The sequence below is a fragment of the Lepidochelys olivacea genome (genome assembly GCF_965140295.1).
Source record: "Lepidochelys olivacea isolate rLepOli2 genome assembly, chromosome: 8".
NCBI classification, from domain to species: Eukaryota; Metazoa; Chordata; order Testudines; family Cheloniidae; genus Lepidochelys; species Lepidochelys olivacea.
Window position 1 is genome coordinate 49,564,330 of NC_140418.1, and position 22,010 is coordinate 49,586,339.

The following is a 22,010-nucleotide window of genomic DNA, read 5'->3' on the forward strand; positions in this document are numbered from 1 at the left end:
TTTTTTTTTTTTTTTTTGCACTGCAGACACACCATATGTGTTGGATGGGGATGAATGTGTGTGTGCATGCACGTGTGTGTGAACATAATTTCCTTGTTAGTATATGAACAAGTAAAATAAGTTTACATTTATGTTTTAGAAAGAACAGACCCAGTTCCCAAACTCTTTATGAAGGATAAAGCTATTAATTTCTCTTCTTAACTTGGTCTCCAGCCTTTATCTGTCCTCCATAGGGATTCATTTTTTTAGATAAAATTGTGGCAAGAGATCTGAGATCTCATAACATCTTATTATGTCTGATTTTAGTCTGCACAGACACCTGGCAGCTGGGCTGGCAGTTCTTGAGGTTCAACAGCTACTTTCATGTATACTGGCTAAAGACAAAGTACTCAGCACCAGTTTAGGCCTAGAGGCAAGGCATGATCTTAGTCTGGGCACTAAAAAGTGAAACCTTAGAAGTCAGTAAAAAGGGACTGAAATTCTCTTTGAAGAAAACTATTCAGCTATTCTATTCAGTTTTCTAGAATTTGTCTGGAGAGAGATTCTGCGTGCAAGTGGAAATAGTAAAAGGTCAAGAGTTGTCACTCACATATTCAGAAGTAGTTTCTGCTCATTGGCACTTATGTGGTATTTGCAGAAGTAAGACATTCTTGTAATTAAGGTCCTGATTTGTGTCTGTAATAGTTTCTGCTCACACATACCCTGTTACGGCATCTCCTGAAGTCAGGGATTCTGTCAAGGGAGGTTATGATGACACAAGACTTCCCACAGCCTCCCCTCCCATAGGGCATACAGCCAGCCAGCACAACTCTAGAAGTGAGGTTGGCTGATTTAGTGCAGCCCCTAAATTGGTCTTGAGTATAGCCCCAGCAGGGATTAAAGCTTTCGGTATCATTTGGATGAGGAGGTATGGCCATGGTGTAGTAGGGCTTCTGAGGGAGTCATGTTGCTGGCAGAGGTCTCAGAATGGTCACACGTTTGGAGGGCCAAGCTCATTGCTGCATCCTCAGTCATGGAAAACCTGACCCAGGACTGCTTGATGCACCTGGAAGTTGGCTGTAAATGTGCCCTTTCTGCATTTTTTCCCATGAGGGCCTGATATAGCCTGGAGTTTTTGAGAAGTGTTTTTCTAATGTCCAGTGACAAAGACTGTTTTGATGACAATTTGTTTTTTACCATGGTTTTCTAGATAAGAACTATGTACCAGCTAAGCTAAATAGTCTCATTTACCTTTGTAGTGGGAATGCTAACGGCAGTTGTGCATTTACAGTCCCAAGCATTGAACTAAGACTAGAATACTGTTTACACTGTGTTTGAATAAGGTTCTGAAGAAAGATCCTAACACTGTTTCAAATCAGTATAGACAAGGCCTAACTCATGTTTTCCTCAAGGAGAATAAATTATTCCCCTCAGATTTTTTGGTACCTAAAAGAACTGTGTGAATAACTCTTTTTTTTTTTTCTGGTTTGCTGGCAGTTCAAATATTTTTTTAAAATTTTTCAGGTTGACTCAAAACAAAACTTTTTCAAAAATTGTGATGAATTGAAAAGAGGAAAAAATTAGTTTTAGACCAAACCAAACATTTCATTTGACCTAAAACAAAACATTTGGTTTTTATTTCAAGGTTTTTAATGCTTTAAAAAATAAAATTTCAGAAAATTAAAAGTAATTTTGAATTTTAAAAAATTGAAACCTTTAGATTTTTTTCAGAATCTCTTACAATCACTTGGGCAAAGGGAATTTTAAAATTTTACAGCTATGGTATTTCAAATCTTTGCATTGTCATTCAGAGTGTCTTTGTGTGTTTCTCCCTGCAGATGCCAGAGGAGCAGGCCTTTTGTGTGCTGGTGAAGATCATGTATGACTATGGCTTGCGAGACCTCTACAAAAATAACTTTGAAGATCTTCACTGCAAATTTTACCAACTAGAGAAACTAATGCAGGTAGGACCAGGATCAAGCACTCTGGTCCTGTCATACGTGGTAACGTTGGGTGGAGAAGAGGTAAACTCTTCTCTTACCGCTTTAGAAAAATACAACTTTCTCCTTTCAGAAGTGTATTGGACCAAATTCTTGAGTCCTAAGAGCCCCAACGTGAGGGACATTTAAGATCTGAAGCTAAACATTGTGGTTGGGTCTGTGTCTGTTTTCTTTTGGCTTCCATATACTTACTCTTGCTAACTTTTTTGATTCAGAGAGAGAATATTTATGGTTCTCTCTCCCCTTCTCTTTTTATTTGTTAAATTGATGTGTCTACAGTAGAACTTCTGAGTTCTAACAAAATATGAGAATATTTTGGTATAGGATTGTCTTTGTTTGCGTGACTTGCATTATGAGTTAAGATATACAAGCTGGGACAATTCTATGAATATGAAAAATAAGTCCAACACAGGTCATTTTGCAGGTCACGGGTCATCTTATTTTGACTCAATATGCATCTAGTTTTTCTTCGCATTTTAATTTTTCATATTAAAAGCAATTTAACTCTGACTAAATCATTACAAGTTTTATACGCTGTTGTCCTGACTAATAAGCCATTATTAACAGTCCATTAAGATTTGACCTGTGGTTCAGTTACAATAATTGAAGCTTGCTGTTGGAATCAGTTAACCAGAGTAAAAATACAACTGTTCTGCAAACTTCCCTTTCTGAGATTTAAAAACTAAAATACAATCTTGGGCACACAACCCCTTTGAATTCGCTTTCCAGGATGACAATTTGTGTATGTTTACAATTTACTGATACTTGTTATGTGGTGCTACATAGGAAAAAAAATACATTAATTTGTTCTCAGTATGTTTTTTTTCAATATTTGTACCAAACAGCTACAATGAACTTTATCAAGTAAGTGTATTTTTAATGACCAATTTAAATGATCTACAATTGACATTACTATATACCTGGTAGTTGATGATTACTGCATTCCTGGCCTGTGGAACTTGCCTCGTTGTCTGATTGTTAATGTTTTTTAATTTTTTGCTTATCTTTCATGATCCCTGACGCTGATTTAAACTCCCTGCTTCAATGTCCATAATTTAATTGTTTTCCCAGAAGAAACCATTTATAACAAAAGCATTAACGATTTTTTTAAATCGATAGTTACGCACATGTTATACTTGGCACAACTACTCTACCTTTCCATATTTAATGTGCTATAATTTCTCTTTCTAATCCCATGGTAGATTATTGATTTGATTTTGCTTTTAATAGCTAGCATGATAGAATCTGTGGTGTGTAACACAGAGAAGCTGCCACAAAATGAGAGTGAAATCCTGTCCCCACTGAAGTCTGTGGCAAAACTCCCATTGGCTTTAATGGAGCCAGGATTTCACTTTGCTCTTTTCTCAAACCTCAAATAACCTTGCTGGCAGTGCGTTTCTGAAACTGGAGGATCCTTGGGTGACATTTAAGCATTTCTCCCCTCCCCCCTTTTTTTTTTCTTACTCTAGGAGCAGCTACCTGATTTATATAGCCATTTCTCAGACTTGAACCTGGAAGCTCACATGTATGCATCCCAGTGGTTTCTCACCCTCTTTACAGCCAAGTTCCCACTCTGCATGGTCTTCCACATCATTGATTTACTACTCTGTGAGGTAAAATGACACCGTCCTTGAATCAGAAGAAATGCTTTTTGTCCAAAAAATGTTGTTAATTTTCCTTTTTTACCTCATTTTGTTGGAAGATTTAGTCATTTGTTGCTCAGTTTCTATCAGATTAATTTCTAAATGAATGCTGAATGTGGTAAACTGAAGACGCTAGCAAGGCACCTTGCTCTTTATAAATGTAGTTTTGCACTAGCTGGAAGTGATTAACTTTTTCAGGATGGACTTGTAAATAAGTGTAAGTTCAGTTAGTTAGCCATTTAATTTTTAAAATGGATAGTTCATCCAAGTTTAATAAATCTGCTTTCTGGCAACCATCCAATTGCTCAGATGAGACTGCTGTGGTAGAACTTTACATTGTTTCCCCAGATCAGAACATCCAAAGACAGTGTGAATATTACATGTTGTTTCTGATAGCCTGGTATTTCACAGATAGTGGAGAATTACTAAACAGTGCTGGTACATTAAACTCTTAGGCCTGACAAGTAGAAAATAATCAAAAGAAAATAATCAAGCACTGCCTTACTCCAGAGAACAGAGTTGCAGTTTCTTGGGGCATGTCTGCACTATAAACTTAAGTCAACCTACTTTAGATCAACTTACAGCCACTGCAGTAATTACTGCGGTGGTTCATATCCACACTACTCTTCTTCTGTTGATGGTACACATCCTCACCAGGTGCACTTCCACCGACTTAAGAAGGGCAGTGTGGGGGGCTGACAGCAAGGGCTCTCAGCACTGCGCGCATCTCCCCACTGGTAGTCCACTACCGGCTGGGACCTCAACAGCCCCATCCCACCTGGACTAGGGCAGATGTGCCTGGCTTCTCAGGTCCACGATGGGAATGGGGCAGTCGCAACAGGCTTCTCGGCTCCCCTCCAGGAGCCTGGCTGCCCCACCAGGCTTTTGGCTTACCACTGGGAGCATGGCAGCCAACCAGCCATTCTCCTGGCGGGGAGATCTGCGCCCGGAGTCTGGTCAGGTCCCGCGCTCCCAGAGAGGAGTGGGGAGTCCAGGCTGCAGCCTGGTTGGGGAGCCGGGATCCTGGGCAGCAGCCTGAGCCAGGATGGCAGCCTGGCTTGGAGCAGAGACTGGACAGCAGCCTGGCTGGGGAGATGGATTTTTTGTCAATTTCACAATTCCAGCGGAGGTGGGGTAAAGATTATTTTATTTACTTTTCGGCAGCACAGTGTGTTCCAGTTTGGACTCAAACCATTTAGTCTTCTTTCTCTAACAATTTCTTAGTTGTGTTAGTAAAACAAACAGAGGAGAACAGAACATCAGTGCCACCCATTTCACTGACGTGCATCCTATTCCTTATGGAGTAAATCATACACTGAGTTCAGCATTTTGATCTCTTTGGAATTAAGTTAGCAAGTTTATTTTCAAAACAGAATTGTGTCATAGAATCATAGAATATCAGGATTGGAAGGGACCTCAGGAGGTCATCTAGTCCAACCCCCTGCTCAAATGGACCAATCTCCAACTAAATCATCCCAGCCAGGGCTTTGTCAAGCCTGACCTTAAAAACCTCTAAGGAAGGTGCCATAAATATAAAGGGAAGGGTAAACCCCTTTAAAATCCCTCCTGGCCAGAGGAAAAATCCTCTCACCTGTAAAGGGTTAAGAAGCTAAAGGTAACCTTGCTGGCACCTGACCAAAATGACCAATGAGGAGACAAGATACTTTCAAAAGCTGGGAGGAGGGAGAGAAACAAAGGGTCTGTGTGTCTGTCTATATGCTGGTTTCTGCTGGGGATAGACCAGGAATGGAATCTTAGAACTTTTAGTAAGTAATCTAGCTAGGTATGCGTTAGATTATGTTTTCTTTAAATGGCTGAGAAAAGAATTGTGCTGAATAGAATGACTATTTCTATCTGTGTGTCTTTTTTGTAACTTAAGGTTTTGCCTAGAGGGATTCTCTATGTTTTGAATCTAATTACCCTGTAAGGTACCTACCATCCTGATTTTACAGGGGTGATTCCTTTACTCCTATTTACTTCTAATTCTATTAAAAGTCTTCTTGTAAGAAAACTGAATGCTTTTTCATTGTTCTCAGATCCAAGGGTTTGGGTCTGTGGTCACCTATGCAAATTGGTGAGGATTTTTACCAAACCTTTCCCAGGAAGTGGGGTGCAAGGGTTGGGAGGATTTTGGGGGGAAAGACGTGTCCAAACTACTTTTCCCAGTAAACCCAGTTATAGTTTGGTGGTGGCAGTGGTTATTCCAAGGACAAAGGATAAAATTAATTTGTACCTTGGGGAAGTTTTAACCTAAGCTGGTAAAGGTAAGCTTAGGAGGTTTTCATGCAGGTCCCCACATCTGTACCCTAGAGTTCAGAGTGGGGGAGGAACCTTGACAGAAGGAGATTCCATCACCTCCCTAGATAACCCATTCCAGTGCTTCACCACCCTCCTAGTGAAAAAGTTTTTCCTAATATCCAACCTAAACCTCCCCCACTGCAACTCGAGACCATTACTCCTTGTTCTGTCATCTGGTACCACTGAGAAGAACCTAGATCCATCCTCTTTGGAACCCCCCTTCAGGTAGTTGAAAGCAGCTATTAAATCCCCCCTCATTCTTCTCTTCTACAGACTAAATAATCCCAGTTCCCTGAGCCTCTCCTCATAAATCATGTGTTCCAGCCCCCTAATCATTTTTGTTGCCCTCCACTGGACTCTTTCCAATTTTTCCATATCTTTCTTGTAGTGTGGGGCCCAAAACTGGACACAGTACTCCAGATGAGGCCTCACCAATGCCGAATAGAGGGGAATGATCACGTCCCTCGACCTGCTGGCAGTGCTCCTACTTATACATCCCAAAATGCCATTGGCCTTCTTGGCAACAAGGGCACACTGTTGACTCATATCTAGCTTCTCGTCCCCTGTAACCCCTAGGTCCTTTTCTGCAGAACTGCTGCCTAGCCACTCAGTCCCTAGTCTGTAGCGGTGTATGGGATTCTTCTGTCCTAAGTGCAGGACTCTGCATTTGTCCTTGTTGAACCTCATCAGATTTCTTTTGGCCCAATCCTCCAATTTGTCTAGGTCCCGCTGTATCCTATCCCTACCTACCAGCGTATCTACCGCTCCTCCTAGTTTAGTGTCATCTGCAAACTTGCTGAGGGTGCAATCCACGCCATCCTCCAGATCGTTAATGAAGATATTGAACAAAACCGGCCCCAGGACCGACCCTTGGGGCACTCTGCTTGATACCGGCTGCCAACTAGACATGGAGCCATTGATCACTACCCATTGAGCCCAATGATCTAGCCAGCTTTCTATTCACCTTATAGTCCATTCATCCAGCCCATACTTCTTTAACTTGCTGGGAAGAATACTCTGTCTGCGGGTGCAATCAGTCTCTGTCAATCTAATGTATCCCTACACTCTGGTTCTTGAAGAGAAAGTTATGTCTATTCACTCCAGTCTCTTTCAGCCACTGTCATTGTAAGAGACAGTGCAGACAAGAATCCACAGCTTATCACAGCAGTGATTGCCCGTCTGACAATAAAACCACACTTCACCCTTTATTGTATTAACCCTGATAAGAAACTACAAATGCTGAAGAAAATGTAGATTATTTTGTTTTTTTTTTAACTCAACTCAACTCTAGAAACATTGAAATACAGATGTCATATCTGGTAGCCTCTGTCTCATCTTGTTTGGCGAAAACACACAGAAAAAAAGATGAAAATTTTTTTTTTCCTTTTTGGGAGTATAAGTGAAGCTGTGTAAGAGGAAAAATTGGAATCTGCCAGAAAAAGTAAACCTAGCATTTGAGGGAGGAAAACCCTTTAATGCTAAAGGGGCCTAATTTATGATGGCTAAACAATAATCAGAAATATTAAAGAAATGGAGGGCTAGTGGGAAGTCATGTGTAGAAATCTCAAGCACCAGCAAGAAAATGTCTCAGACAGAAAATGAAGCAACGGTACAGACCAGCCAGAAAATAACTCTGACTTCCAGAAAGAATCCAGCCTAAAAATACTTGGGCTCCTGAGAATTTGTTAGAGGAGATAATGGTCAAAAATAGTATTAGGGTTGGCCTATGGTTAAATCAAAAATGTGTCTGGCCCTCCACAGAGAAGAAAAATAAAACCTAAGGGCATATGGAGCTTGAAAAAAAAGACAAGAAATGGGTCTTTAATTTAGGACTTCAGTCATATTGTAAAGCTACGTCTCCAGGCAGCCTCCAAGAAGAGCTATGCATCATAGCATTGCCTGCATTAAATAGCTCTTACCTTTATTTCTCAGCATATCTGTAATTCCAGCAACTGGAAGGGAAAAAAAGTGGGTGCAGCAGTTAACAATGGAAAATGTCCACCTTAAAAAAAAAAACACCTTTGAAGTGAGCTGTGTTGTGGCTTTTTTATAGGTTTCCAGCCTTTTCATTAACTTGTCTTTGTCATAAATACAGATGAATTTTGAATAGCTTTTAACTTCCTTCCTGGCTGTGCTTTCTCTATGTCTCTATCCTGCCTGTAGTTGACAAAATATTTACATCCTCAGTAACTCTTTCATGCAGGAAAAAAAGTCTGAAGAAAGAAAAATGGGGAACCAAACGCTGAATAGATGGTCAGAGCTAGTCACTGGCAATGAGATTCTCTGGTCCCCATGAAAGTGATGCTAATTATGGTTCTACTGGATTAACACTTTGTGCCAGACAGGGATAATTTCAGGTGGGGTTTATCAATATTGATTTTATCTGTGCTGGGAGAGGGAATAACATTGATAATTCAAAGGGGTATTTTAAATCCTCATTCCAGAAAGGAAAAGCATTTTTTGGTGACAGCAGTATCTTATAACGAGCAAGGATGCTGCTTTCCACTGAAAGTCTCACGGAAGAGGTCACTAATGAACCTTAATAGGTGGGGAAAATAAGAATTTGGGGGGATGGAGGATAGGAAAGAGGAGAAACTAAATGGCAAACCAGTAATATAGTGATAGATAATGAACTGCTGTTCAGGATTTCTTTTTTTAGCATTATAGTGGTGTTTGTGCGTCTACAGCAAAGGTCTTTTAATCTTTTCCGTATACATAGTTGGATGGAGATAATATTTTCCTTGTTAAAATTCATAGCAGTCTGGAACTTGCCATGCAAGGTCACAGTGAATGTTGGGAGAATATCAAATGGTTAGGTTTGAATGTGCGTTCAAAGGCTCAGCTGTGTATCCAAACCACTGCCTTTTGTGAGCATTCCCCCCCATCCCACCATCATCCTCCCTGTGACCTCCAGTCATCAACTTCCCCTCTACCCGTCTCCCAACTGTTGAAGATGTGATGTAGGCCTAGGGTGCTCCACATTTCCAATGTCTCTGCACTAATGCCTCCTAGGAATTCCTCGTTGTCACCTCTGTGTCCATGCCCTGTCTGGAATGGGGAGGATTTTATGGCTGAGGGACTTGAGCAGAGGCTATTGCTGCTGATGGCTAGAGAGGATTAGGGTTGGGGGTATGCTTGTCACTGTTGTTGATTATTTATTTATTTAGATTTTAACAATAGTAAGAAATAAGCCATACAAAATGCTCTAGGCACTCTGAATAATTGATCTTACAAGCATACAGCAGAATTAAAAAATCACATATGGGTTGCAAATGTAGCCCATCAGTAGAATTAAACAATCAAAAACTGTAACAAAGTAACAGGAACATATCCTCATACAAGAACAACAGGCTATAACACTCAGGCATAAAGGAACATATCCGTATCCTAACCCTTCCCCACAAACCCTGTGAAGGAAATGGTTTTTGAAGCTTAACCAGAACGTCATCAAGTTGGGGCTCTCTGGACCAGTCTGCAGGATATTGATAGTTGGAAGGTGAACAGCAGAGAATTAAATCTAGGTTGAATTAAACCTAGATTTAAGGAGTGTGGAGTTCTACATAGTGGAACAGAGTGTTAGGAGAACTAAACGTCTCACCCATCTAATAGATTTCCATATAACATTCTTGAATAGCTTACTTTTGAGTAGATCACCTCAACCCCAAATGAGAAGTGCTCTTTTTTCAATTCAGTTCTCATAAATGTAGGTAAAATAGGCTCACCCTCTATTGTCGGTAATCCTTGAGACTCACATTCCTCAATCTCATTTTATCTCCAGTAACCTGATTCTTCACTGTGCTAAACATCGCCTGCCTTCTTTAAACACTTACTCAGATTGGCTTATCCCACCACTTTCTTCCCCATTGTTTGCATTTTAAAGTCAAAATTGCCATCCCTCCTTGATCATTGTGGAGATCCCAGGAGAAATGGTACTTCTTCCTTTTTAAAAAATGTGGTTGTATTTGCTATGTAGGGCTTTCTTATTGTATGTACATAAATTAGTTTAGAAATACTAAAGATCATATTTAATAGATCAAGGATCTCTTATCTTACTCTTTTTTTTCCTGTTTGACAAGTTGCTTTCTTATGAGTGAACTTTCTTAGTATCTTGTGCCACATACTCAGTTCTTTCACAACACTGAATTCTTGGTCCATGTATGTATGTATAATAGATATTTAGATAATTGTACTGAATCTCAGTGAGTTAACATTTTACATTTTTTTTCATAAATATGCATTTTAAAAAAATGTGTTTACACAAGTCTAACTACGTATTTATTAGAAAGCAAAAAAAAAAAAAAAAGATTCTGACAGGTAAATTAGATGCCTTTTATAACCTTTCATGAAATTTTCTGTTAAAGGAAAATGTTCAATACATGGAGTCGTGATACAAGCAGTATTGTCAAAAGCCAGGAAGTTCAATGCTAAAGCTGTCACTCCATTATTAACTTTGAATTTCCTGATGCTTGTTGGTTTGTGTCACAACTTTAATAATAACTTGAAATCTTATGTTTAGTTTTTGATTACAGAAGGCCATTTTTGTGCAAAACTTTGAGGATGTTGAGGTGCATAAGGATTACGTTTCTCTCCTTCTAAAGGGTATACATTAAATATTAGCACACATCTGGTGGGGCTTGGTGCATGTTTGGTAGTATCAGTCATACCAGAAAGAGACAGTTGTCACAAAAATGAATAGTCTGGATATCGAGCTGCCATTTTGGGATCAACATTTCTGAGGACTGAGTAGAAATGAGTTACGCAGAATTCAATCTATTTTTTGTAAATTATGTGTATTATAATTATAGTATTCAGAGACTGGAAAATCTGAGTCACAAAGAGGTGAAGCTAACTTTCCTAAGGTCACACAGCGACATAATGGTAGAGCTGGGAATAGAACAGATCTCGTGACTCCTTGTCCTATATTATAACCCTGGACCATTCTCCTTCCATAAATATTCAGCCCAGAATTTGTGTAAAAATAATGTTCAGAATCAGCCTTGGTAGATTATTTGTATAAAATAATAGACTGATAGATTTGATTGTAAATAAATCTTAGAAAATGTTGTTTAAATCTAGTGAGTGGGCATGAATTCAGAGTTAAATTGTGGAGCTCTATTGTATAGCTATGATTCTTGAGGAGCGCTAGGTTTCATAATGAAATAGTTAAAGTTGCAAAGGGATTATACACATTGTCATGGAAGGTTTGATTTTTCCAGTGCAGTGTCTTGCTGGGCATGTAGGTGCTGGGAAACACTAAGCAGAATGGTATAGCTCAGACCATAAGACTAGTCTGCTCAGCACATTAGTTCTGACTCTAGTACTAGAAGTCATAATAGCCTGTTATTTTTTATCTATTGTTGTCAAACTCTGCTGTGATTCTATCAACAAAGCCAAGTTGAAAAAGAACAGATTAATATTTAACCTGTTAAACTTCCTCAGGAATTGGATCTGGAACAAACCCACTTCCTCCCCAGATCTACAGTGGGGTAAAATGTGAATTTAAAAAAATAGTTTACAATATTTTATCTTACCAAGGTTCTGTTGACAAAAATGCTGGAACTTTTCAGAATTAGCTATATAGTCTATCAAACCTGTAATTAAGCATCTGCCAGGATTTCCATTATGCATGTTTTACTAAAGCTTATTAAATGGTAGAGAGGGTTCTCTAAAAATAAACCCTATTTTAGAGTTGTAACAGTTCAGACTTAAAAACTAGCTTTAGATCAAAATTCTGTGCAGAAAGTTTCAGCATGAAAATATACCATTGCAACAGTTGCACAGATGTGTGTTAGGTTCTGTTTCCCTTCGCTCCTGTAAGTCAAAAACAACTTTATTTGCTTTAAATAAAAAGGGTGTAGATCAGTGATCCCCAAACTGTGGGCTGCACTGAGGAAAATTCAGGGAGCACAGTGGGGCCTGAGCCCATCCCCATGGGGGGCAGAGAGGGAGCACCACCCAGCCCCACTCTGGCACCACCTTGCTCTGGCCCCGCCCCCAGCCACAGCTCGGGCCCCAGCCTCAGCCCCGCTCCTAGCTGCAGCCATGGCCCTGGCCTTGGCTCCCGGCCCCAGCCACAGCTCTGCTTCCAGCCCTGCTCCTGTCCATGGCTTCTGGAAGGGGGTGTGGGGGAGGACATGGACAGGTTTCATTATGGGTAAGGGGCGGGCATGACAGAAAAGGTTGGAGGGCCACTGGTATAGATGATCAGACTTTAAGTTTAGGTTAAATGCCCTTGCCACTTTTTTTTTCGTCTTTAGTCCACAGCCCTTCTTCCACATCTCTCTCAGATCCTGTGGAGGTGTTTTCTTTTCTTATGTCAACCAACCACTCTCATAGCATCCAGTGTTAACTGGGTAGTATTTTCTTCTGAGCCCATTAACATTAGTCCTTAAGAGTTTATTGCAGGGTGGGATGGGTAGGTTATCAGCAACACTCATGCTTAGGGTACTAAAGGGTAGGATTTGAACCTGTATGTCCAATATGGTACACTAGAAGTACTCCTTTTCTTTTTGCGAATACAGACTAACACGGCTGTTACTCTGAAATCTAGACCCACTGTGTAGTAGTTTGAAAGAAAAGAGTAAATGAATTAGTTATTTCACTCTCAGAACGGGTTAAATGAATTGTTCGTCCATTTGTTAGTTGACAGGATTCCATATCACATTCCTTCCATTACCACAGGCATTAATTGACACTGCTCTTTGCAGTCTCACAGGGTAAAGTATTGAATAGACATGGTGTCTGTAATGTGGCTAATAGAGGGCTTTCATCTAAAAGGTTGTCAATCCATCATCTTTGCCCAGAGTTAAAAGATCATTGAAGATTACAAGTTCCTTTTTTAAAAAAAAGTGTAACTACAGCTGTGAACTGAAGTGAACTGTAGCTCACGAAAGCTCATGCTGAAATAAATTGGTTAGTCTCTAAGGTGCCACAAGTACTCCTTTTCTTTTTACAGCTGTGTAGTGTGTTTTAAAATATTGAAATGGTAGAACTTTGTATCAGGACTACATACCTGATACATAAAAAAGAGTGTGTTTATGTACATATATTTATATATAGATTTTTATATTGTCAATTTTGAGATTAGAATTATACAGCCAGTGGATTTCATCCATGTCCTCCTCTCCCCCCACCCCACCCCCACAAAATTAAGGTAGTGGAGTTAAGTCAAGTTTGCTATCTCTGAACTCTCTTGCTTTCATGGGTTTATGTCAGACATTTAGACCTATTTTAAACATAACTGTAGTTGAATTTATCTTATGGTTACTATAGGGGTTGGGGAGAGGGTTTCCAGTACTGGAACAGAAATAAATGCAAACAGTTCAGCAATTGGTGTAGTATATGACTGAATGAACCTTTAAAGTTTTTGTTTTAAATGGTTTAGATTAGAATCACAAAGGGCTTAAAATTAGTTTCAAACTAATGCTCACAAAAACAGAGGAAGACTAAATTGCTTGAGTGAATGAATATAAAACTGCAGCCACACACAGTACCAATCTCTTTCATTGCCACTGGATCATCAGAAAACAGACCATAATTACTCACCTCTAAAGCTGTATAGAAACAAAAAAATCAAAGCTTGGGTCTAAGAAAGGACTACTTCATGGAGGACATCAGGAGGGCATGAGGTGGCCACAAGACGACCCAAGATTCAACAAAACCCCTTTTGTTGCCATCCAACTAGTCCTATGTGCACCTGTAATTTAGGTACCTTTCATTCATAGATGCAATTTATTTATCCCAAAACTAATGTGCAGTTTTAGGACAAAGCTGATGACAAAATATGAGCAAAGTGAGAACTATCTTAGACCAATCTGTAACTCAGGATAACTTATGTGAGCAGAAGTTGCCTTCTTGGTCTTGTTGATTTTATGAGGGGGAGCAGATGAAGGGGAGAAGAGTTGGGAGTAAATTGCTTTGGCTGCTTTTGTTTTTACAAAAGAAATATTTCTCTTTTTGAAGATGTGTGTCGTGAGTTAGGTGTGGGGCATCAGGTTGTGAGGGGATCAAAACAGAGATTTAGTGGGCCAAGTGGCCTCGCCCCCAGTATTGCCAGAGCTGCCCTGGCTCCCAAGACAGCACAGCCCAATGGCCAGAGTCAATGCAGCCGCCTTTCAGTGCAGGGGTGTGCGGCCCAATGTCCAGAGTCAATGCAATGCAGCTGCCATTTGGTGCAGGGCAGTGCGGCCCAATGGCCAAAGTCAGTCTAGCAGCTCTGTAGATCAGAGTAGTATGGCCCAATGGCCTAGGTCAGTAGGGCAGTCCTTCTGCTGCGTCATTCACCCCTCCGAGTGCTGGCTGCCTCACTGGCAGGGCAGCTAGGGTAGGGAGGCCCGGACCCACCCTGCTCCACCGGGTCCCGACCCAGGGCCCTAGAGAATCAGTGCTTCCACAATCAGTCTTGGTCACCCAGTGCCTCAGTCCTGCTCCCTGGATCGCTTCCTTCCCTTCCTTCCAAGGCTGGTAGCCTCGTGGCCTCCGTTGTCTCTCCTCCGTCGTCGTTGGCTGGGGGTCTGTTGGAGCCTTAGCCTGGCTGGCTTCTGGATCCTGGAGCTCCAGCAGTCTCCCTGTGGGAGCCTGCAACACAAGTCTACTCTTGTCTGTCCCCTGCCTGAGCTGAGGTACTCCCTTTTATACTCTGGTTCCAGCTGGAGCATGCCCAGCAGGGGTAAGGGGGATGTGGCTTCCTCAGCCCACAGAGTGAACCACTTCTGAACCAATGCCGGGTAAGTATGCCCCATCACAATGTGGCTGAAAATTTAGCAAATTTCTATGTTGTGTGCTGAATGCTGAATTATGGTGGACAGGAGAGAGATGTCCAGCACATAATTTAAAAAGTAACTTTTAAAAAATTCTTTGATTCTAAATCAACTGGGTGGATCTAATTTTTTTGCTGATGTCCCAGAATTCATGTGTTTTATGGCTTCAGTGCTACCCTGCTGGAAATCTTTACTGTATCATTGAGCAGTCTCATGGGAGATTGGGAACATTTCCCTTCCCCCCCACCCCCATAGCATATTTTTACATTTTGTCTTTTTCTTTTTAATTATTATTTTAAGGATAAACCTAAAGATTAAACGTTTATGTTAATTCTCAAGAGTCTGGTCATTGCGACAGCAAAGTTTCCTGATTTGGTGAAGCTCCAGAAAAACACGTTCAGGGACCTCCCAGGCAACCCACCTCTTGCTAACATACATAAAGAGTATACATACATTTTTTATAATGTGATGAATGCAACCCATAGCTTGAATGACATTGAGCACATATTTCTGATCTTAGTTTAGTTTTAAACTTTGTTTTGTAGTTCATTATTAATAAACATCCTCTAAATGTTTAAGACTGTTGCTTTGGCCAGAATTTAAGGCCTTGTCTACACTATAAAGTGTTTGTCAGTACAGCTATACCATTATAGATATACCAGCAAGGCCTTCTACAGGGGAGACAGATTAAAGAGCTTTTTGCTGGTTTAGCTTTATACCAATTCTCCCCCCCGCCCCACTCTCCCCTTCAAAAAATAAGCTATACAAGCAAAAATATTTTTGATGGTATAATTTTGTCTACACTTGTCTTTTGCTGGGCATATCTATGTTGATTAGGGAAGTGATTTCCCACCCACCCCCTTCTCCTAACTGAGATAGGTATTCTGGCAAAACTTCTAAGGGTATGTCTACGCTACGAAATTAGGTTGAATTTATAGAAGTCGATTTTTAGGAAGCGATTTTATACAGTTAATTGTGTGTGTCCCCACTAAGTTCATTAAGTCGGCGGAGTGCGTCCACAGTACTGTGGCTAGTGTCGACTTTCGGAGCGTTGCACTGTAGGTAGCTATCCCACAGTTCCCACAGTCTCTGCTGCCCATTGGAATTCTGGGTTGAGCTCCCAATGCCTGATGGGGCAAAAACATTGTTGCGGGCGGTTTTGGGTACATGTCATCAGTCACCCCTCCATCCGTGAAAGTACGGTAGACAATTGTTTCGCGCCTTTTTTCCATGCAGACACCATACTGCTGTCAGCAGACAGTGCGATAGGACTGCTAACCGTCATCGTCATCCACCGCTTCCACTGCAGCTCTGCCCTCCTGGTGCCATGAATCCACCTCTCAGGTCCTCTCGTCGTTCTGTATAAATATCTATTCTCGGTGCATCTGTTGTCATCCACCGCTTCTGCTGCAGCTCTACTCTCCTGCAGATGCCATACCACAGCAAGCATGGAGCCTGCTCAGCTCACCGCTGCTGTTGTGAGCATTGTAAACACCTTGTGCATTATCCTGCAGTATGTGCAGAACCTGCAAAAGCAGGCGAGGAGGCCATCACGATAGTGATGAGGACATGGACACAGACGTCTCTCAAAGCATGGGCTCTGGCAATTTTTACGTCAGGGTGGTAATGGGGCAGGTTCCTGCCATGGAACACCGATTCTGGGCCTGGGAAACAAGCACAGACTGGTGGACCGCATAGTGTTGCAGGTCTGGGATGATTGCTGTGAAACTTTCGCATGCGTAAGGGCACTTTCATGGAACTTTGTGACTTGCTGTCCCCTGCCCTGAAGCGCAAGAATACCAAGATGAGAGCAGCCCTCACAGTTGAGAAGCGAGTGGCGATAGCCGTCTGGAAGCTTGCAACACCAAACAGCTACTGGTCAGTCGGGAATCAATTTGGAGTGGGCAAATCTACTGTGGGGGCTGCTGTAATCCAAGTAGCCAACGCAATCACTGAGCTGCTGCTATCAAGGGTAGTGAATCTGGGAAATGTGCAGGTCATAGTGGATGGCTTTGCTGCAATGGGGATTCCCTAACTGTGGTGGGGTGATAGACGGAACGCTTATCCCTGTCTTGGGACCGGACCACCTTGGCTGCCAGTACGTAAACCGCAAGGAGTACTTTTCAATGGTGCTGCAAGCACTGGTGGATCACAAGGGACGTTTCACCGACATCAGCGTGGGATGGCTGGAAAGGTGCATGATGCTCGCATCTTCAGGAACTCTAGTCTGTTTCAACAGCTGCAGGAAGTAACTTACTTCCCAGACCAGAATATTACTGTTGGGGACGTTGAAATGCCTATAGTTATCCTTGGGGACCCAGCCTACCCCTTAATGCCATGGCTCATGAAGCCATACACAGGCAATCTGGACAGTAGTAAGGAGCAGGTCAACTATAGGCTGAGCAAGTTGCAGAATGGTGGTAAAATGTGCATTTGCACGTTTAAAAGCTCACTGGCACAGTTTACTTACTAGGTGAGCCCTCAGTGAAACCAATATTCCCATTGTTATTGCTGCTTGCTGTGTGCTCCATAATATCTGTGAGAGTAAGGGAGAGACGTTTATGGCGGGGTGGGAGGTTGAGGCAAATCGCCTGGTGGCTGATTATACACAGCCAGACATCAGGGCGGTTAGAAGAGTACAGGAGGGTGCGGTGTGCACCAGAGAAGCTTTGAAAACCAGTTTCATGACTGGCCAGGCAATGGGGTGACAGTTCTGTTTGTTTCTCCTTGATGAAAACCTGCCCCCTTGGTTGACTCTACATCCTTGTAAGCCAACCGATCTCCCCCCTTCGAACACTGCTTTCAGAGGCAATAAAGTCATTATTGTTTCAAAATCATGCATTCTTTATTAATTCATCACACACACGGGGAAAACTCGCGAGGTAGCCGGGGGGGGGGGGGGTGAGGAGGGAAGCACCAGATGGGGTGGTGGATGAGGGGAGGAGGGAAGGACAAGGCCACACTACAGTTCAAAACTTATTGAATACCAGCCTTCTGTTGCTTGGGCAGTCCTCTAGGGTGGAGTGACTGGGTGCCCGTAGTGCCTTTCCTGCAGCTCCACCAGATGCCTGAGCATGTCAGTTTGCTCCCCCATTAGGCTCAGCATTGCATCCTGCCTGCTCTCAACATGCTCCTCCCTCCTCTCATCGCATTCATTTAATGCTTTCCTGGACTCTGCCATTGCTTGCCTCCACGCATTCTGCTGAGCTCTTTCATTGTTGAGAGGACTGCATGAGCTCTGAGAACATCATCGCAAGTGCATTTTTTTCACCTTCTAATCTGTGCTAGCCTCTGGAATGGAGATGATAGGGGGAGTGTAGAAACATTTGCAGCTGCGGAAGAAAAAAAAACGGAGAGTAGTATTTAAAAAGATACATTTTAGAGAACAAAGGGAAGACTATTTCACACGGAATCAAGCAATTCACATTACATAACACATGTGCTTCACACCCCCACCTCCCCCTCCCCCCCACCGCATGGTTAGTATCAGAGAAGATCCCTCTCAGCCAAACGCGAACAGCTCAGCATGAAAGGGCCTCCCCGCACTGTGTGGCAAAGCTTTTAGAGTACCTCCAGGGGAGCTTCATGGAGATGTCCGTGGAGGATTTCCACTCCATCCCCAGACACATTAACAGACTTATCCAGTAGCTATACTGGCCGCAAATGCATCCCAAGTCTTCAGGGCAAATTAATCATTAAACATACTTGCTTTTAAACCCTGTATTGTATTTACGAAGGTACACTCACCACAGCTGCCTTCTCCAGCTTCATGGTCTGGGAGCCCGCCTTGGGAGGGTTGGGAGGGTATTAGCTCCAGGGTGATGAACAGTTCCTGGCTGCCAGGGAGAAGAGATTCTCCGCTTGCCTGCTGTGCGCTATCCTCTTCCTCCTACTCTTCCTCATCCACAAAATCCTCATCCCTGTTGCGTGAGACTCCCCCCTGGCAGGTGTCCACAGACAGTGGTGGGGCAGTGGTAGGCTCCCTCCCCGCCCAAATTGCATGCAGCTCAGAGAAAAGCAGCAATTTTGGGGCTCTGACCCGGGGCGACCCTTTGCATCCTTCGTTTTTTGGTAGGCTTGCCTGAGCTCCTTAACTTTCACTCGGCACTGCTGTGTGTCTATGTTGTAGTCTCTGTCCATCATGCCCTTGGAGATTTTGGCAAATATATTGGCATTTCATCTTTTGGAACGGAGTTCTGCCTGCACAGATTCTTCTCCTCATAGAGCGATCAGATCCAGTACCTCCCGTTTGGTCCATGCTGGAGCTCTTTTGCAATTCTGGGACTCCATGGTCGCCTGTGCTGATGAGCTCTGCATGGTCACCTGTGCTGATCAACTCGCCACACTGGCCAAACAGGAAGTGAAATTCAAAAGTTCCCAGGTCTTTTCCTGTCTACCTGTCCAGTTAATCTGATTTGAGAGTGCTGTCTAGAGCGGTCACAATGGAGCACTCTGGGATAGCTCCTGGAGGCCAATACCGTCCAATTGCATCCACACAACCCCAAATTCAACCCAGCAAGGGTTGATTTTGGTGCTAAACCCCTTGCTGGAGAGGAGTACAAAAATCGATTTCAAGAGTCCTTTAAGTCAACAAAACAAGTTTGGTTGTGTGGTTGGGTACAGGGTTAGATCGACCTAATGCTGCTAAATTTGACCTAAACTCATAGTGTAGACCAGGGCTAAGTGTAGCCCAACCCAGACCTAAGAAAAACGTTGTCATTGAGGTGTGAGTACCCTATTTAACTTTCCTTCTCTGGCTGTGAGTTTTATTAGTTTCCTCTGTATTAAACTTACATGCTCTCTGATCATTTGACATTCATTGGACAGGTATTCTTCTGCAAAAAGGAACTATTCAGAAGTCAAATAACTCCCAAATACAAGAAAGCAGTTGGTGAGAATGTCTTTTTTAAGTTGCTGAGCATGCCTGTTAAATTCCCACTGAATTATGTACTGTAGGAGTGCTGGTAATAATTGGAATAAGGATCTAATACAGATTCCATTGAAACCAATTCCTAATTTGCCAGAATCAGGCCTTTAGAGAGGCAGAGATAGCGTTATAAAAATGCAGTGCCTTTCAAATATATCAGTCTGTGGTCAGACCCAGATTAGACCCTGAGAGCAGAAGAACATTTATTGTCTATTGTTACTAATATATATATAGTCTGTAGATATTTTCTCTTTATTTTTGTAGAGCACTGTACAGGCTTTCCTTTATTTTCTTCAGCACCAGCTGTGAACCACATAGTGCATTATCACAACATGCTTTTAACTCTGTCTCCCTCATTTTACTTGAAGAGCTTTTGAGCCACTTTCTAGCTAGTCTCCCGAAGGATAATTTTTTTAGGTTCCTACCTAACATGATTCCTACCTAACATGTACTGCCATCTGCTGCTTGTGGATAGGAGCATATTTTAGTCATTCCAGGAAGTACATAAAGCAAAACCACAATATCAAAAAGAACTTAAGTAAATATTACAAATTGAGAAATGACATTATATTAACCATTGTTGTATGCGCTGCTGTTGTAGCCCTGTCGGTCCCTGGATATTAGAGAGAGAAGGTGGGTGAGGTAATATCTTTTACTGGACCAAATTCTGTTGGTGAGAGACAAGCTTTCAAGCTTACACAGAGCTCTTCTTCAGGTCTGGGAAACTAACTCTGAGTTATACCTTGAGTTAGTTTCCCAGACCTGAAGAAGAGCTCTGTGTAAGCTCGAAAACTTGTCTCTCTCCCCAACAGAAATTGGTCTAATAAAACATATTACCTCACCTACTTTGTCTCTGTTATATTAACCAGCCCAACAAGATCAGCTGCTTTTTTTTTTTTTTTTTTTTGGAAGGATGATGCTATTGAAGCGTGTACTAAATTTCTTACTCTGAATATGGGGAAATACGGCCAGCCTCTCAGATACCAGTGTAGGCACCTAGCTTATGACGTCCTATGACAACCTTGACACTTGAGATTTACTGGGATGCTTACGTTTCAGCCCTCATATTTGTAGGTAATCACCTTATACAATCATTAAATTGTGTCATCTGTTGTTGTGGTTAATTCATATGTAATCAATGTGTGATGAATAGATTTAAGTTGGAGGTATAGGAATAAGTAGGATTGTATTATAGGGGTATAAGGCTGACAAGCATTTATGAGTGATTAAGTATATAAGCAAGTAAGGCTGTAATGCAAGGCCTGCAGGCTGAGGCCTGTAAGGTTTTAACTTACCTTTTCATGGCCTAATGTGGCTAACCCAAGAGTAACCCTGTGCCAGTGAAGTTACAAGATTACTGTAAATTATGTGCTAATAGATGGTTATCGGGAAAATATGCCACAATGTACCACATGTTGCGCGATTGTAACATCTTGGGAAATACTGCAGCAATCACAGTTTACCATGGGGACTTGTAAATGCTAATGAAAATAAGGGGTACTAAGAGGATAGCCTCTGAAAAGTGGGGCCTCCCAAATTTTATAGGTATGGAAGTCCAATTAAGGGAAAAGGGGTTGGAACCCTTAAGCGTATGTAGAAGAGTTATGGGTGTGAGTGTAACAGAATAAAAGGACTGAATAGTGAGGAAGAATGCATCAGCAGACCTTCCACAGATGACCACTTGTTGAAAATTTCTCCTATCCTTATGATACCCTTGGGGATATGAGTATGAAAATATTGATGCTCGACATCTTATGGTATTCCTACACTTCACTTAAGTGTCTGTAACTGTGGCATTAATTATCTGTGTAGTAAAGTTTTTAATAAAGGAAATATTAATAACTTGTGAATGTTGTTGTGGTCCCTACTATCATTACTCATGTGCTCCTGGAGTCTCCTGCTCTAATGATATTTCTAATAGTGGGACTCACCCTGCTGATTCTGATAATGTAGCCTTTAGGGAATGCGAACCTTAGGCACAAGTTACTATGGTTTAAAATACCATTGGTAATATCAGCCCCTCAATAATATAAAGGCCATGGAAGCAGCTGATCAGAAGACCTTTTCTCAACTTTGGAATCCATTTGATAATTGTATTTTTAATGTAATTGTAAAATGCACCTTGAGGCTATGATGAGAGCTATATAAACTCAATTAAAGAGGTAGGAGCAGGTCCTTTGAGTGTGCCAAGTGCATTTGGTATAATTAAAAACTCAACATAAACTGTTCCATGTACCATGCTTACAGTCACAACAGTATCTTCCTGTACTTTGAAACAGAGAAACTATGGCATGGCAATTACTTTTGGAATGGGAAATATACACATTTTAATGGCATCCATTGTACTGTCACTCTAAGATCCTTCACATGCAGTGAATATAAATCAAATATAGGCAAGTTAAAC

General features: G+C 41.8%; 1 protein-coding gene across 2 annotated transcripts in view; it reads left to right on the forward strand.

Moving 5' to 3' along the window:
• Positions 1 to 22,010, forward strand: part of RABGAP1L (RAB GTPase activating protein 1 like) — a 528,106-nt gene that overhangs the window by 358,954 nt on the left and 147,142 nt on the right. For both annotated transcript variants that reach the window (XM_084635917.1, XM_084635918.1), the window contains exons 16-17: positions 1,818 to 1,943; positions 3,449 to 3,592. In XM_084635917.1, coding sequence (XP_084492043.1) covers positions 1,818 to 1,943; positions 3,449 to 3,592 — 270 coding nt within the window. The remainder of the gene's footprint in view (positions 1 to 1,817; positions 1,944 to 3,448; positions 3,593 to 22,010) is intronic.